The sequence below is a fragment of the Lathyrus oleraceus genome, chromosome 3 (genome assembly GCF_024323335.1).
Source record: "Lathyrus oleraceus cultivar Zhongwan6 chromosome 3, CAAS_Psat_ZW6_1.0, whole genome shotgun sequence".
In the NCBI taxonomy this organism is placed as follows: domain Eukaryota; kingdom Viridiplantae; phylum Streptophyta; class Magnoliopsida; order Fabales; family Fabaceae; genus Lathyrus; species Lathyrus oleraceus.
The window spans coordinates 324,810,417-324,824,523 of record NC_066581.1 but is presented as its reverse complement, the minus strand read 5'-3'; the positions used below and the strand labels follow the sequence as shown (position 1 = coordinate 324,824,523).

General features: G+C 33.3%; 1 protein-coding gene across 1 annotated transcript in view; it reads left to right on the top strand.

Moving 5' to 3' along the window:
• Nucleotides 1–13,582, top strand: part of LOC127131100 (disease resistance protein RUN1-like) — a 14,646-nt gene extending 1,064 nt beyond the window's left edge. The window contains 6 exon segments of the mRNA XM_051060034.1: nt 1–345; nt 415–869; nt 7,335–7,612; nt 7,744–7,965; nt 12,127–12,820; nt 12,914–13,582. The exon segment at nt 1–345 is cut by the window's left edge and continues 221 nt beyond it. Coding sequence (XP_050915991.1) covers nt 1–345; nt 415–869; nt 7,335–7,612; nt 7,744–7,965; nt 12,127–12,820; nt 12,914–13,582 — 2,663 coding nt within the window.
• The last annotated feature ends 525 nt before the right edge of the window (nt 13,583–14,107 follow it).

The following is a 14,107-nucleotide window of genomic DNA, read 5'->3' as shown; positions in this document are numbered from 1 at the left end:
ATGACAGAATCTCATACCAATTTGATGCTTCTTGTTTCATTGAAAACGTTAGCAAAAGTTATGAAGATGGTGGCGCTATTTCTGTACAGAAACAGATTATCCATCAAACGATAAAGGATTCTTTTTCAGAAGGATACAGTCCTTCTCAAATATCTGGAGTTATAACAAGGCTATACAACATGAAGGTCCTTATAGTTCTTGACGATGTTGATCAACTACTTGAGTTGAACATAAATCTTAAAATGCTTCGTCCTGGAAGTAGAGTAATCATAACCACAATAGATGTGCATATTCTTGAACTGTATGAAGCGGACACAATTCACGAGATTGGGTTGATGAATGACAATGATGCTCGGGAACTTCTATGTAGAAAAGCCTTTAAAAGTGATTATTCAAATAGTGATTACGCAGAACTTATTCCTAAGATACTAAAATATGCTCAAGGTCTTCCATTAGCAATTAGAGTAATGGGGTGTTTCTTGTATAAGAGAAATACGAGCCAATGGAGAGCTACCTTGGAAGGGTTGGAGAATAATCCAGAAAGTGGTATTATGAAAGTTCTTCAATCAAGTTTTGAGGGACTACAAGCAAGAGAGAGAGAAATATTCTTGCACATTGCTTGCTTCTTTGATGGGGAGAGGGAAGATTTTGTAAAGAGAATTCTACATGCTTGTGGATTGCAGCCTGATATTGGAATTTTACTTATTGCTGAAAAATCATTCATAACCATTAGAAACCAGGAGATTTATATGCACAAAATGTTACAAGTGTTGGGGAAGCAAATTGTTCGAGAACAACATCCTGAGCCAAGCTTATGGACTAGATTGTGGCTTTACAGTGATTTCTATGATGCCATGACTACACAACCGGTAATATCTCTTTCCCTCTTGTCTCATGATAAAAATGGTGTTAAATCTCTATATATATTTTACATTTCCATTATTTTTGTTTTTGTTAACCCAAGTTTTAATGTATAAATAGAAAAATGAATATTATGTGGTCTGAAAAAGACCAAATGGAAACCTCCATTGATGGTTTTGAATCCTGATGCTCTGATTCAAAAGAGCAAATACTCAAACCCACAAGTCAGTAACAATCGAAAGCTAGAGGCACTTAGTGTTACAATAATCCGTAGCTAAGTTTTGGAACCTTTTTAGACTTTATAGTTGGGTTCTAAGATTTGAAGGACACATAACCTTATGTGTTGGACAAACATAAGAAATGACAAATGTTAAAAGTTCTTGTTTATGTACCATACTTTAACTGAGGGCATTATATATGGCCCGTTTGTTTTGTTTTTTTTTAAATGATTTTTTATAGTGTTATATATTTTAGTGGAAAAAAATTTACAAATTTTTTTTTTATAAAAACTTCAAATGAAAATTTGGTTTGAATAGTTATTCTTAAAATATTATTTTAGGTATTTCATCATTTTATAGAAACTTTTTTTGGATATCAAATTTTCAAAAAATCACTTAATTTTGAAGCTATTTCAAATAGCTTTTCATAAAAATCATTTTTAAGATACAACTTTTTAAAAAAATTGTGATTTTGACTATGTTTTGATCTTCAATAATGTATATTTATATTATAGAATGAACAATTCAATCTTTTAATTTATAAAAAATAAATTTAGAAAAACTTATAATATTTTGAAAAACATTTTTGTAGAATCCATTTTCAAAAATACAAAGAAAAAATCCATTTTTTTAAAGCTAAAACAAACTGGCCCATACTTTGGTCAATTAATCCCTGACTCTCGGTATATTGTGTTGCCACATGCTTAATTTAGTTGTCCCTAGGAATTCTAGATTTGAGACGTGTTTAATGTTTTTGCCCCTAAACTCAAGTGTGATGATTACGACATGGGAAAGGTTGTGTGGTGATTTTGTGTACGAAGAACCTTTAACGAATCATATGTGGTCCTTTGTTATCATTTTTTTTCTTCATATATGACATTTAAGATTTTTCTTTCCATGGTTTCAAGAGCCCTTATAAATAAGAATCATTACAACTTACTTCCTCTTCTTGGTATTCTTTCTAGTGTTTTTATGGGAAACATGTCACGTGTTGACCAAGTGACTCTAGACAAAATAGAGGTTGAATTGTTATATTCAAGTTTTGTGATTAGTTTATAAAATCTTTTACTTTTAAAAAATTGTTATGTTAGAGGATATAAATAAGATAGAAGGATGATGCAGATAAAGAGAGACACAACGAAAATAAAATAATTAATGAAAAATAAAGAGATAAGTGTTAAATATAATGCACCTGAGATTTATATAGGTTCTTCCTAACCACTTGGACTACTTCTGCCCCTAAGAATTTCCTCTTAAGAGTTTCACTAAAATCAGATTTGATCTTTAACAAGACCTTGATTAAACAAACAAAACTTTTACACAAGCTTAACTCAAGAATTTTTTGTTGGTGTAAGCCCTAGAAGTCAATACTTTTGATACTTGTATCGAATTATTTATTAATAATAAAACATTTTTTCTTTATTATGGTTGTTTAATAAAGTCCCTAGAATAGTTAGTCCGTTTAATGTATCAAATGTAACTTAATCATGAGATCACATTAAACATAAGGACACTATTCTTAAAGTATCTGTAGTCAAGCCTTATTGTGAAGTGAGATAACATTAAAGCATTAAGACTATTATGTATATAGACTGATGATCACATCTCATGGATCATGGATAAGGAGTTATCAAGTCTTAAACATAGGTATGAATATTAAGAGTAATATTTATACTGGATTGACCCGCTATGAGAATACTATATAGAATGTTATGCAAAGTGTCATAATTCTCATGGTGATAATGGTGCATACCACCATTCAACCTGGACCTTAGATGTAGAGTCGAGTGTCTTATTGCTGATCAAACATTGTCCGTAACTGGATGACCATAAAGACAGTTGATGGATACTCCACGAAGCATGCTAAGGGACATGAGTGACCTAGATGGAATTTGCCCATCCTGCATAACAGGATAAATGTCTATGGGCCCAATATTGGACTGGACAAGGATGACATTGTCTATGCCTTGTGTTCAATATAGACATAAGGGCAAAAGGGTAATTGTACACATAAGTATTATCACAAAAGGATTTGTCAGATCACATGACATTTTCGTGTCTTGGGTAGCAGTGATGTGTTGCTAGATACCGCTCACTGTTTATTATGTTAAATACGTGATTTAATATAATTGCCAATGCCGCGAAAACCTACAGGGTCACACACAAAAGGACGGATTGATGAGAGATAGAGTAACTAAGGAACACCGTAAGGTACGATGCACTTAAGTGAGTTGTAGGACATCGTAAGGTACGGTGTGCTTAAGTAGAATACGAAATATGGTAAGGTACCACGCGCTTAAGTGATTTTGGCATATTATAAGATATGGGTCACATACACTTAAGTGGGCCTTTTAGCTTGCAGCCCACACAAGTGGTTCTATAAATAGAACCCTTGTGCGGAAGCATTTGTGTAGTTGTAATTTCGTTTCTCTCTCTCTCTCTCTCTCTCTCACACACACACACACACACACAGAGCCTTCATTCGTAGCAGCTAGCACTGAGATTGAAGGAATCCGTTCGTGTGGACTGAGTAGAGGCGTTGTCATCGTTCAACGTTCGTGATCGCTCCGTAGATCTGCATCAAAGGTTTTGATCGTCACAAGAGGTAACGATTCTATCACTGATCATGCCCATTCGTAAGGATCACTAAAGAAGATTTTTTTTAAAATTCCGCTGCGTTTTGAATTTTTAATATGGTAAGGTACCACGTGCTTAAGTGATTTTGGCACTAAAAGAGATGGGTATATAAATCCTTCAATTTGCAGATGACACAGTTATTGTATGGGGGATCTTGGTGTAGCCTTTGGAGTGTGAAAGCTTTATTAAGAGGTTTTGAATTGATATTAGGACTTTGTGTTAATTTCTTCAAGAGAAAGATTTATGAGGTAAATGTGGGATAATCTTTCTTGCAGGCATCTTCTTCTTTCCCGAGTTGGTGTAGGCATACATTACCTTTCAAATTCTTGGGAATTTAGATGGGAGACAATCCTAGAAAAGTAAGTTTGTGGAACTCAGTGGTGGACAAAGTGAGGAAAAAATTGTCAATTTGGAGAGGTAGATTCTTGTGTCTAGCAGGGAGGGTGACCTTGATTAATTTAGTCCTAAATTATAAACCTCTATACACTTTATCTTTCTATAAGGCCCCGGATAAAGTCTTAAAAAAGATCGACAAAGTTCTAATCAATTTTATCTGGTACGGTTCAGAAGATAGGAAAACTATTTATTGGGTGAACTAGCAAAGGGGTTGTAGACCAAAATAGGAAGGGGGTCTAGGTATAAAAAATCTAGAGCTTTTTAATAGAGCTCTCTTACTCTACCTTTCACAATGTTCATCTTGGTCCATAACCCTAATTCATATGCATACTCATATTCAATCATTTCACTTACATTGGCATTGTTCAAGACAAAAGGACAAGTATCTTGGATTAAAGGCATAATTGTGTGCACCTAGTGAAAGCTAGGGTTTCCTAGCAACTTGAGGTTACTCAACCAAGCCAAAGCCTAATGTGTTTGCACCTTTATATCTTTTTCTGTGTGTTTTGTTTTGAAGATTCATTTGTATCATCTTGGTAAACCAAAACTCTAATTGTGGCTATCCTTCATAGTATGTGCATCTAACCCTAATTTCATCTAATTCACTATCATTCATTGTGCATGTTCATTTATTGCCTAAGGGCATCCATTGGTCCAAGCCCATTCTCATGGCATCACAACTTCCATTTGTCCCGTTCGTGGTCATTTCATCTGGTCATTGCTAGTTCTTGGTTTGTCCATGTGTCCATTGATTCATCATACAAGTCTCATTGCCCATGGGTTCATGCCGATGTCCTTAATCCATTGGTCATTTGTGCCATATGGGTTTGTTCACTCAAGTCCATTTCATTTCCATTCATTTCATTTTCAATTCCATGGTGGATTATACATTGGTCTTTGATGCATTCAAGTTTTGTCATTCATATTCTCTTAATCATACATGCAAGTTTGTGGGAATTAGGTTTGATTAATGCGTGCCTTAGTGGTTGGCCATTCAAGTACATGTATCTTGGGATTTTCATTGGTCCATTTTCAGTACAATTCAATGGTTCATTTTCATACCATCCATTTCAACTAATCAGTTTCATTCATTTTTCAAACCAAGTATAGTTTCATACAATTACATTCAAAGTCCATGCATGTGCTAAATTACAAAATTGACAATTTTTATAACAGTTGACTTTTGGTCAACAATTGACTTTTTGGTCAACCAGTTGACAAAAGTCAATTGACCCCCTTGACTATCCTAAGACCTAACCTAACCCCATTTGCCATCCTTCCTCTTCAAAATACATGTTTTCTTATGTCCATCATGATTTCTTCATTTGCAAGTCACCCTTGGCCAACCATGTTCATCATGCCATGCCTACAAAAAAGCAACCAAAACTAGAAATAACAATTCACTTAACACAAGGTCATAGCACACCACATACATTCAAACATACCAATCCAAAACATGCCATATCATTTCCAAGCATACATGTTCATGACCATTAGCATACCATAACAATGCATATCCATCAATCCAAACAACCATAACTTAAGGTAATGCAATGCAGCAAGAGTGAACAAAACAACATCATGAGCAACTTACCAAACATCAACTGCAAACACCATCAAGCAGCCTTTAGTGAGCAAGCCATCCTGTAGCAACCAACCAGCCTGCAACTCATGCCATTCACCATTGCAAACCATGTCAACAAACCTCTCATAAGGAGACATGCCAAGCAATGCAAACATCAACCAACCTACATCATCCAACAACAATTCAGAACAGAAACAACATTGTAACACACCATTGCAAAACCAAATGGAAACAGACTCATTGCAAACCTTGCTAGCCAAGTCAACAATTCTACAACAAGCTTAGCCATCCATATTCAACATAAAACCCTACAATCACTCACAAGGTTATGAATAACAAACCATAACTTGCATTACAATTGTAACAACAACATGACATAACTTACCATACACCAGCCACATGACCATGAACATATTTGATACAATCTGTAGAGCAACACAATAATTCACAACAGACCAAATAAAATCGAGCAAAGTAAGGGTGAACTGAACTAACCACTCATCTAACTAAACCTGATTTCATCACTTTGAGCCAACTGAACCTAACATTGTCAATCAACTAACTCAATCCAATTAACTGAACATGACCAACTATCAAAAGTCAATTACAACTAACCAACTAACTTTGGCATCGAAAAGCACAATTCAGTTACACAACACTAGAATATGATCCAAGTGCATCTATTCTATCACAAATAAACAAACACTTAAGCCTCCCATGACGTGAGCTTACAAGCAAAGTTAACCATTAGAACGCAATGTTAACATTGTCCACTAAAAACAATCAACAAGTATTCCATTTTGTGACCGGAACTACGAATCTTTGACTTTCTTATTGCATAAATGAGGATACGTAGACACAAGGGTTCGAAATCTTGACGAACACATTAATAATTATTTTCTTTTTTGACACTAATTTCTCTCCATTACCGATAACAAGTAATCTTCAGATAACAACAACCATACACATGAAGAACAAGCATAGTAGTTCCTGTTGAGTATAACGAGTGTGAGGGAATACCTCCCATTGCATAACCGACTTCCTTACCTGTTTCTCTTCTCCTTGGATTTTATCGATATTTTCTCTTTCCTTTAGAATAAATAAAGTCTGGTGACGACTCTATTGTATCTTCGAATGTGCGATGCGTTTAGGTATTTTTCGCGGCGCGACCTATAAGATTCTGTTTTGGAGTAGATTATAGTCGATTGGAGCTTGAGACCAAGCCGAAAAAATATGCATGGCTAGATATGCTTGAAGAAAAATAACCCAGAAATAGATCGATGTTAATTTGATTTACAATAGTTCATTAATTTATATACTACCTCCGTTTTTTATTATAAGTGGTTTTGAAAAAATATTTTGTACCACAATATAAGTCATTTTATAATACCAATGAATTATTAATGTTATTTTTCCTATTATACCCTTAAATATTTATTATTCTCTCTTCTTTCAATTATATCAATTTGTCTTTCTAATATCATTAATGAAGTACAATTTTGTAAAATACTTTATAATTTATCTTTTTCATATCACAATTATTACATTTTTTAATACGTGTAAAAAGTCGAAAATGACTTATAATAAAAAAACGGAGGGAATTTTTTATAATATTATCACACTTATTTTTTTTTCAGGTAGCAATAAAAGCTGAAGCAATAATCATAAATCAAAAGGAAGAGGAGGTCTCCAAATTCAATGAGTTGAGCGGTGCATATTTATCAAAAATGGGAAATTTGAAAGTGCTGATACTATATCATTCGCCTTTTTCCAAAAGACCTTTATCTCTTTCTAATTCCCTACGCTATCTTTTGTGGAATGGTTACCCTTTCAATTCTTTGCCAAATTTTAATCCATATAAGCTTGTAGAATTTAATATGCCTGATAGCAACATTGAACAACTATGGACACACATCACGATAATCACACATCGAAAGTGTCAGTTTCAAACACCGACATTGATATTGATATGCACATCGATAGAGATTATAATTATAATTATAGTTGTTTTTCTTCATATTGATGATTAATCCTAATGTTTGTTGGCCAGGAACTCCCCTATTTAAAAAGGATGGATTTGAGCAAATCCAAAAATCTCATCACAACTCCATGCTTTGAAGGTATGAAAAATCTTGAGCGGCTAGATCTTACAGGATGCATAAACTTATCGACGGTTCATCCGTCGATAGGAGTTCTTACAAAACTTGTATTCTTAAGTTTGCAACAGTGTATCAATCTAGTGAGCCTTGATTTCGGCTTTGCACCAAGGTTAACCACTACAAGAATAACTTTGTGCAGCCACGTGATTTAGTGACGTGAAATGCACGTGGCAAAAAATGCCAATTACGACGTGAATTTCACGTGGCTAAAGGTAAAATATAATAAAAAAATGGAATGACAACTTTTCAGGTTGGGGGGAAATGAAAATAATTAAAATTTGGTAGTGACATGCAGATCACGTCGCTATTTTAAATTTAAAATTCAAATAATGTTTTGTGAAATGTAATTCACGTCGCAACTAGTGACGTGCTGATCACGTGGGTACATGTGGTGTAATTTAATTTCCGAAATGACAATCACGTCGCAAATAGCGACGTGACAAGCATGTGGGTACTGGGTTCAGAGAGACGTTATAGATGACCGTTGAATGTTTTGTGGCGTGTAAATCACGTCGCAAATAGCGACGTGTTTACCACGTGGGAACCTTTCCTTTAACTTCCCTCTTCTCTCCCTCTTCCCTTCACCGTTTCATTCTTCTTCGTTTCCTCTTCAAGCTTCCACCAGACCCATTTTCCCTTCAAGTTCCTTCAACCCATTTCTCTCCTTCAAGCTTCAGATCCATTTTGAAATTGGAAATTTAAAGGTAAATACTTTTATTATTTCAACTTAAACCCATTTCTGTTTAATATATATGAATTTTATTTTAATTATTGTATTTTTTTTTTAAGAAATAGCTAAGAGTGAATTATTCATTCAAGAATTTGGAGCAAACAGATTCAAAGTCTTCATCCAGGTATATTCAAAATTGTGAAATTTAATTTTTTTTTTAATTATTTTCAGATTAGTTAAATGTATTGAGTTTGGACTGGATTATGTGTTGTGCTTATTATGTATTAAAACCGAATTTGTTTGGACTGGATTTTGTTTTTGTGCACATTATGTATTAAAATAGAATTTGTTTAGAAATTTAATGTATTATATATTTAGAATTTGTTTAGAATTTGTTTATAAAACATATACCCTAATGTATTATTAAAACAGAATTTGTTTAGAATTTGTTTAGAAATATAATATATAATAGTTTTAAAAAAACAGAATATTTAATGTATTATATATTTAATGTATTATACAAAAAAAACAGAATATTTTATGTATTAAATTTTTATAGTTTAGAAATAGATTTTATATAATATACTATTAATACCAATACTATCCTCTCTATTAATACCCTATTTATAAAATCATTTTTAATTATTTCTAGAGAAATTATAAATTTCAAAAGAAAATCATGTCAAGCTTGGAAATATTAAAACTTTGATATTACTTTGTTTAGAAACTATTTAATGCCTTTATATATGTGCACATTATATTTTTTAGAAATATAATATATAATTTTTTTTAAACAAAATATTAAAACAGAATAATATTTATAAAAAAAAACGAAATATTTTGTTTATTAGAAAAAGTAATATGAATCATGTCTAAAAATAGAAGTTGTATTATTATTTAGATAATATGGTTAGTTTAAAAAATATAATAGATTAGTGTTTTGAGTAAAAATTGATAAGTGTGTATATATATTATTTAGATAACTAAATAAATAGAAGTTGTATTATTAATATTATGTTTAAAATAATGTATAAAAAAACAAAACATTAATTTCATATATATTTTTATATTAAAAATATGTTTATAAAAAAAATTAGTATGAATAATATGTATGTCTAAAATGTTTTTTTTTTAAATAACACATATTAGGGTATATGTTTTATAAATATATGTTTAGTTTAAACAATAAAGTATATAATAGTTATATTATATATTTATTAATAGTATAATATATTTTTTTTAAATTGTACGTAATAATTAGTTGGATGTACGATAGAACGATTTTTAAATTGGACGATAGAGGAATATCACTTTTGAAATTAAAATAGTAACGATTTTATAAATGTGCAGTATGGAATATTTTCATTACTATCGTAGTTGGATGTACGATAGAACGTATCCAGGAAGACGTGGACTTAAACCGAACTTTGAGGAAGGAGTTAAAGGGTTTATCACATGGGCTTTCGCTCAAGAATGTTGTCTAAGCGAAGGAGGAGTAAGATGTCCTTGTCTAAAATGTGAATGTAGACCTATAATTAGTGACCCGGAGGAAGTAGAACGTCATTTGAAGAGAAGGGGTTTCATTAAAAATTACTGGGTTTGGACATATAATGGAGAACAGTTGCCGAGTAATGTACAAAGGACTACGACTACACATGCTTCTAGCAGTCGATCACATATGGAACACCGGGAAGAATTTAGTTTGATCAGTGACATGGTTGGCGATGCTTTTGGGGTTAACGTGACCTATGATGAACCTCAAGACTTCGATCAGGAAGAGTTGCCGAATGAGGAAGCTCAAAAATTTTATCAATTGTTGCAAGAAATGAATACGCCGTTGTTTGAAGGGTCGTCAGACTCAAAATTATCGATGTGTGTGAGATTATTGGCCGCCAAGTCCAATTGGAATGTTCCTGACCAGTGTTTGGAATTCTTTGCAAAAATGATGTTGGACGCAACTCCTACGAAAGACAACCTTCCCACAAGTTTTTATGATGCAAAGAGGTTGGTGTCGAAATTGGGTTTAGAGGTAAGAAAGATTGACTGTTGCACTAATGGTTGCATGTTGTTTTACGATAATGAGTTTGGTACTAATGATGGATCGTTGGAGGAATGTAAGTTTTGTAAGAGTCCGAGATACAAAGTTCGCAGTAAAGCCATTAACCGTAAGCAAAAACATGTGGCAGTGAAGTCCATGTTTTATCTGCCGATCATACCAAGGTTAAAAAGAATGTTTGCTTCAATGCATAGTGCAAGTCAAATGACATGGCATCATACAAACCAAACAAGTTCGGGCACAATGCGACATCCATCTGATGGTGCGGCATGGAAGCACTTCGATATGATACATCCTGATTTTGCAGCAGAACCTAGAAATGTCAGACTTGGACTATGCTCTGATGGTTTTACTCCATATGTCCAAGCGTCTGGAAGTGGATATTCTTGTTGGCCAGTTATTGTTACCCCTTACAACCTCCCTCCTGAGATGTGCATGACAAAACCATACATGTTTTTGACTTGCCTCATTCCAGGTCCAAAGAGTCCAAAAGCTGGAATAGATGTGTATTTACAACCTTTAATTGATGATTTGAAGAGGTTATGGATTGGAGAATGGACTTATGATATATCTTGCAAACAAAACTTTACTATGCGAGCAGCCTTGATGTGGACTATAAACGACTTTCCCGCATATGGCATGTTGTCCGGTTGGGGGACACATGGAAAAATGGGATGCCCGCATTGCATGGAACACTCTCATGCGTTCACGTTGGAAAAAGGGGGGAAAAGTTCGTGGTTTGACTGTCACCGCAGATTCCTACCGAAAGATCATGTCTTTCGAAGAAATAAGAATGACTTCAAAAAAGGCATAAGAGTAACAGACTTGCCTCCCCCTCGTTTCTAACCCGGTGAAGTATGGAACCGAGTTAGTGAGGCGGCGTTAAAGGCCGAATTAGAGGAAATGAAAAAAAGACAACACGATATGGAGGAGCAAATGAGACAATTTATGCAGTCCATGAGTAGAAATCAAAATCAAAGAACAAGTGAAGACGATGAAGATGACGACGAATTTGATGTGTAATATTTATTTAGTTTTAAATATTAATTTTTGTATAAATAATTACTTTGCTATTTTTATAATACATTTTCATATGTGTAATTTTAATTTAAAAATATTTCACTTAATTATTAATTATTCTATATTTTATTATTTATTAATTATTTTATCTTTTATTAATAATATAATTTAATAATAACAATATATTTTATCTTTTATTTTAATTTTGTTTTTAAGTTGTGAAGTGTAAATCACGTGGGTAATTTGCCACGTGATTTTCATGTGGCAACATACCATCCATTTTCAAATGTTGTGACGTGATATTCATGTGGCAAAGTTGTGTCATGAATATCACGTGGCAAAGTTTAAGCGCAGAAGCAAGTTAATTCACAATGTTGCGACGTGATTTGCCTTTGGCAAATTAGCGACGTGTTTATCACGTCACAAAAAGTTGCCACACGCGTTCCAGCGACGTGAATCAACACGTCGCTATTTTTGACTAGTGAAGTGATTTTCACCTTTGCCACGTGATAATCATGTGGCAGGGGGGAGTTTTTCTTGTAGTGAACCTCTCTGAGAGTTCTTCGTCTCTCTGATTGTACAAAACTCAAACACACTCCAGACTTCACTGAAATGCTACTCCTTCAGTATCTCGACATGGATCGATGCGCAAGTTTATTCACCATTCATAAATCCATTGGAGCTCTTGAAAAGCTTAAATTCTTAAGTTTAAGAGAGTGCAAAAATCTATTTAGATTACCAGAGGAGTTTAACATATTGAGATCTCTTACAACTCTAGATCTCTATGGATGTTCTAAATTTACCAAACTGCCACTAGGGCAAATTTCTACTTCTCCTCTACAATCTTTAGTTTATTTAGACTTGAGTTTTTGCAATATTACTACAATGCCTGATGTTATTGGAGGATTAAGCTGTTTAGAAAGACTAAATCTTCAAGGAAATAAGTTTACTACACTTCCTTCCACCATGAGTTATCTTCGCAATCTATCGTATTTAAACTTGTCTCATTGTCATCGGCTTCAAACTTTTCCCGAGCTACCGATAGAAAGTGGTCGATCAGATCTAGCGGGGAGATATTTTAAAACAACGTCTGAATCTCGTAATCATAGATCGGGATTATATATTTTTGACTCTGCCAATTACTACTGGGGTGAACCCTTCATCTTGAACCAATATATATATTGGCTCTTCACTACCTGGGTAATAAGACTCGTTAAGGTACGCATTCTATCTTATCTTGTTTTCATTTTAATTTAGTGGAATTAGATATGCGAATATATAAATAAGTGTATTTTATGTTCTTGTTATCAGGAACCTCTTCATTATCGATGTGGCTTTGATATTATTTTTCCTTGGCATGTGGAAACTAATGGTGTGTATAAAGATGGTGTTTTTTCAGAGTTGTTGTTCCACTTCCTTCATCGGTTTAATGGGGATTCAATAGTACGGATAAATAGCTCGGTTATCGGTGTTGATTGGGTTGGTTTTCTCTTTTGCGTAAGGTTTGAGTCGAATAATCATAATCATAATCATGAATCACCTTCTTCGCCGCCATTGCCATGTCCTTTTTATCTTTCTTTTGAGAGTGAACACACTGAAGAACGATTTGATATGCGAATGAATTTGGAACTTAACCAGGTTCAAGGTAGAAATTATATTTGGATGATATTTATCTCTAGAGAACACTGCCATTTTGTAGAAACAGGAGCAGAAATAACATTCAAAGCATGCAAAGGTTTGGTTATTAAGGAATGGGGGTTGTGTGTCATAACCAATGAAGACGCGGAAGGAGAAGAATGGAGACCAAGAACTGATCTTGATTTACAGGTTTTGGAAGTAAAAGAAAGCAGAAGTGGCAATGAGTTTGAGCCTAAAATTCAACTTCCTTATAATTGGTTAGTTTCTGACGAAGATGAAGCCGAGACGGTTCAAGCCAAGGGGAAAGAAATTGATCTCTTTAATCTTGGGCTTTACCTTTAAATTTTCTAGTTTGCATCTTCTGCAATTTTTTGAGTTTTGGCTACAATATTTTTAGTTTTTATAGCATGTATCTTTGTGAGTGTTGATATTGTAAGAGTGTTTCTAATAATTATTAATTAAATTTTAGTTGATCTCACTTTTCAACAAGTTCATTTATAAGTTTATTTGTGTTAATTGAAATTGGAAAGAAATATACAATCAAATCATTATCCTTACGGTGTATATTATATGTTAAGTCTATATTGAGAAAAGCAAGCAATATAATGCAAAGCTTTCACGCGAAATTTAAAATGAGATTTAATGTAAAATAATTAAGTTTTATTTATCGGATTTTAAATTTTTATTGGATTCAATCTCCATGTAAAGTAGTTTTACACTATTATTAATAGAAATTCATCAACTTAATTTTAAAATTCAAGCGTTATGTTGTTGATTGATAGTGTAAAATTATTTTACACTATTAATGTATATTCTTTTTTCCCTTTTAAATAGAGATTAAAGATAATGTACTCATGTGTAAAGGAG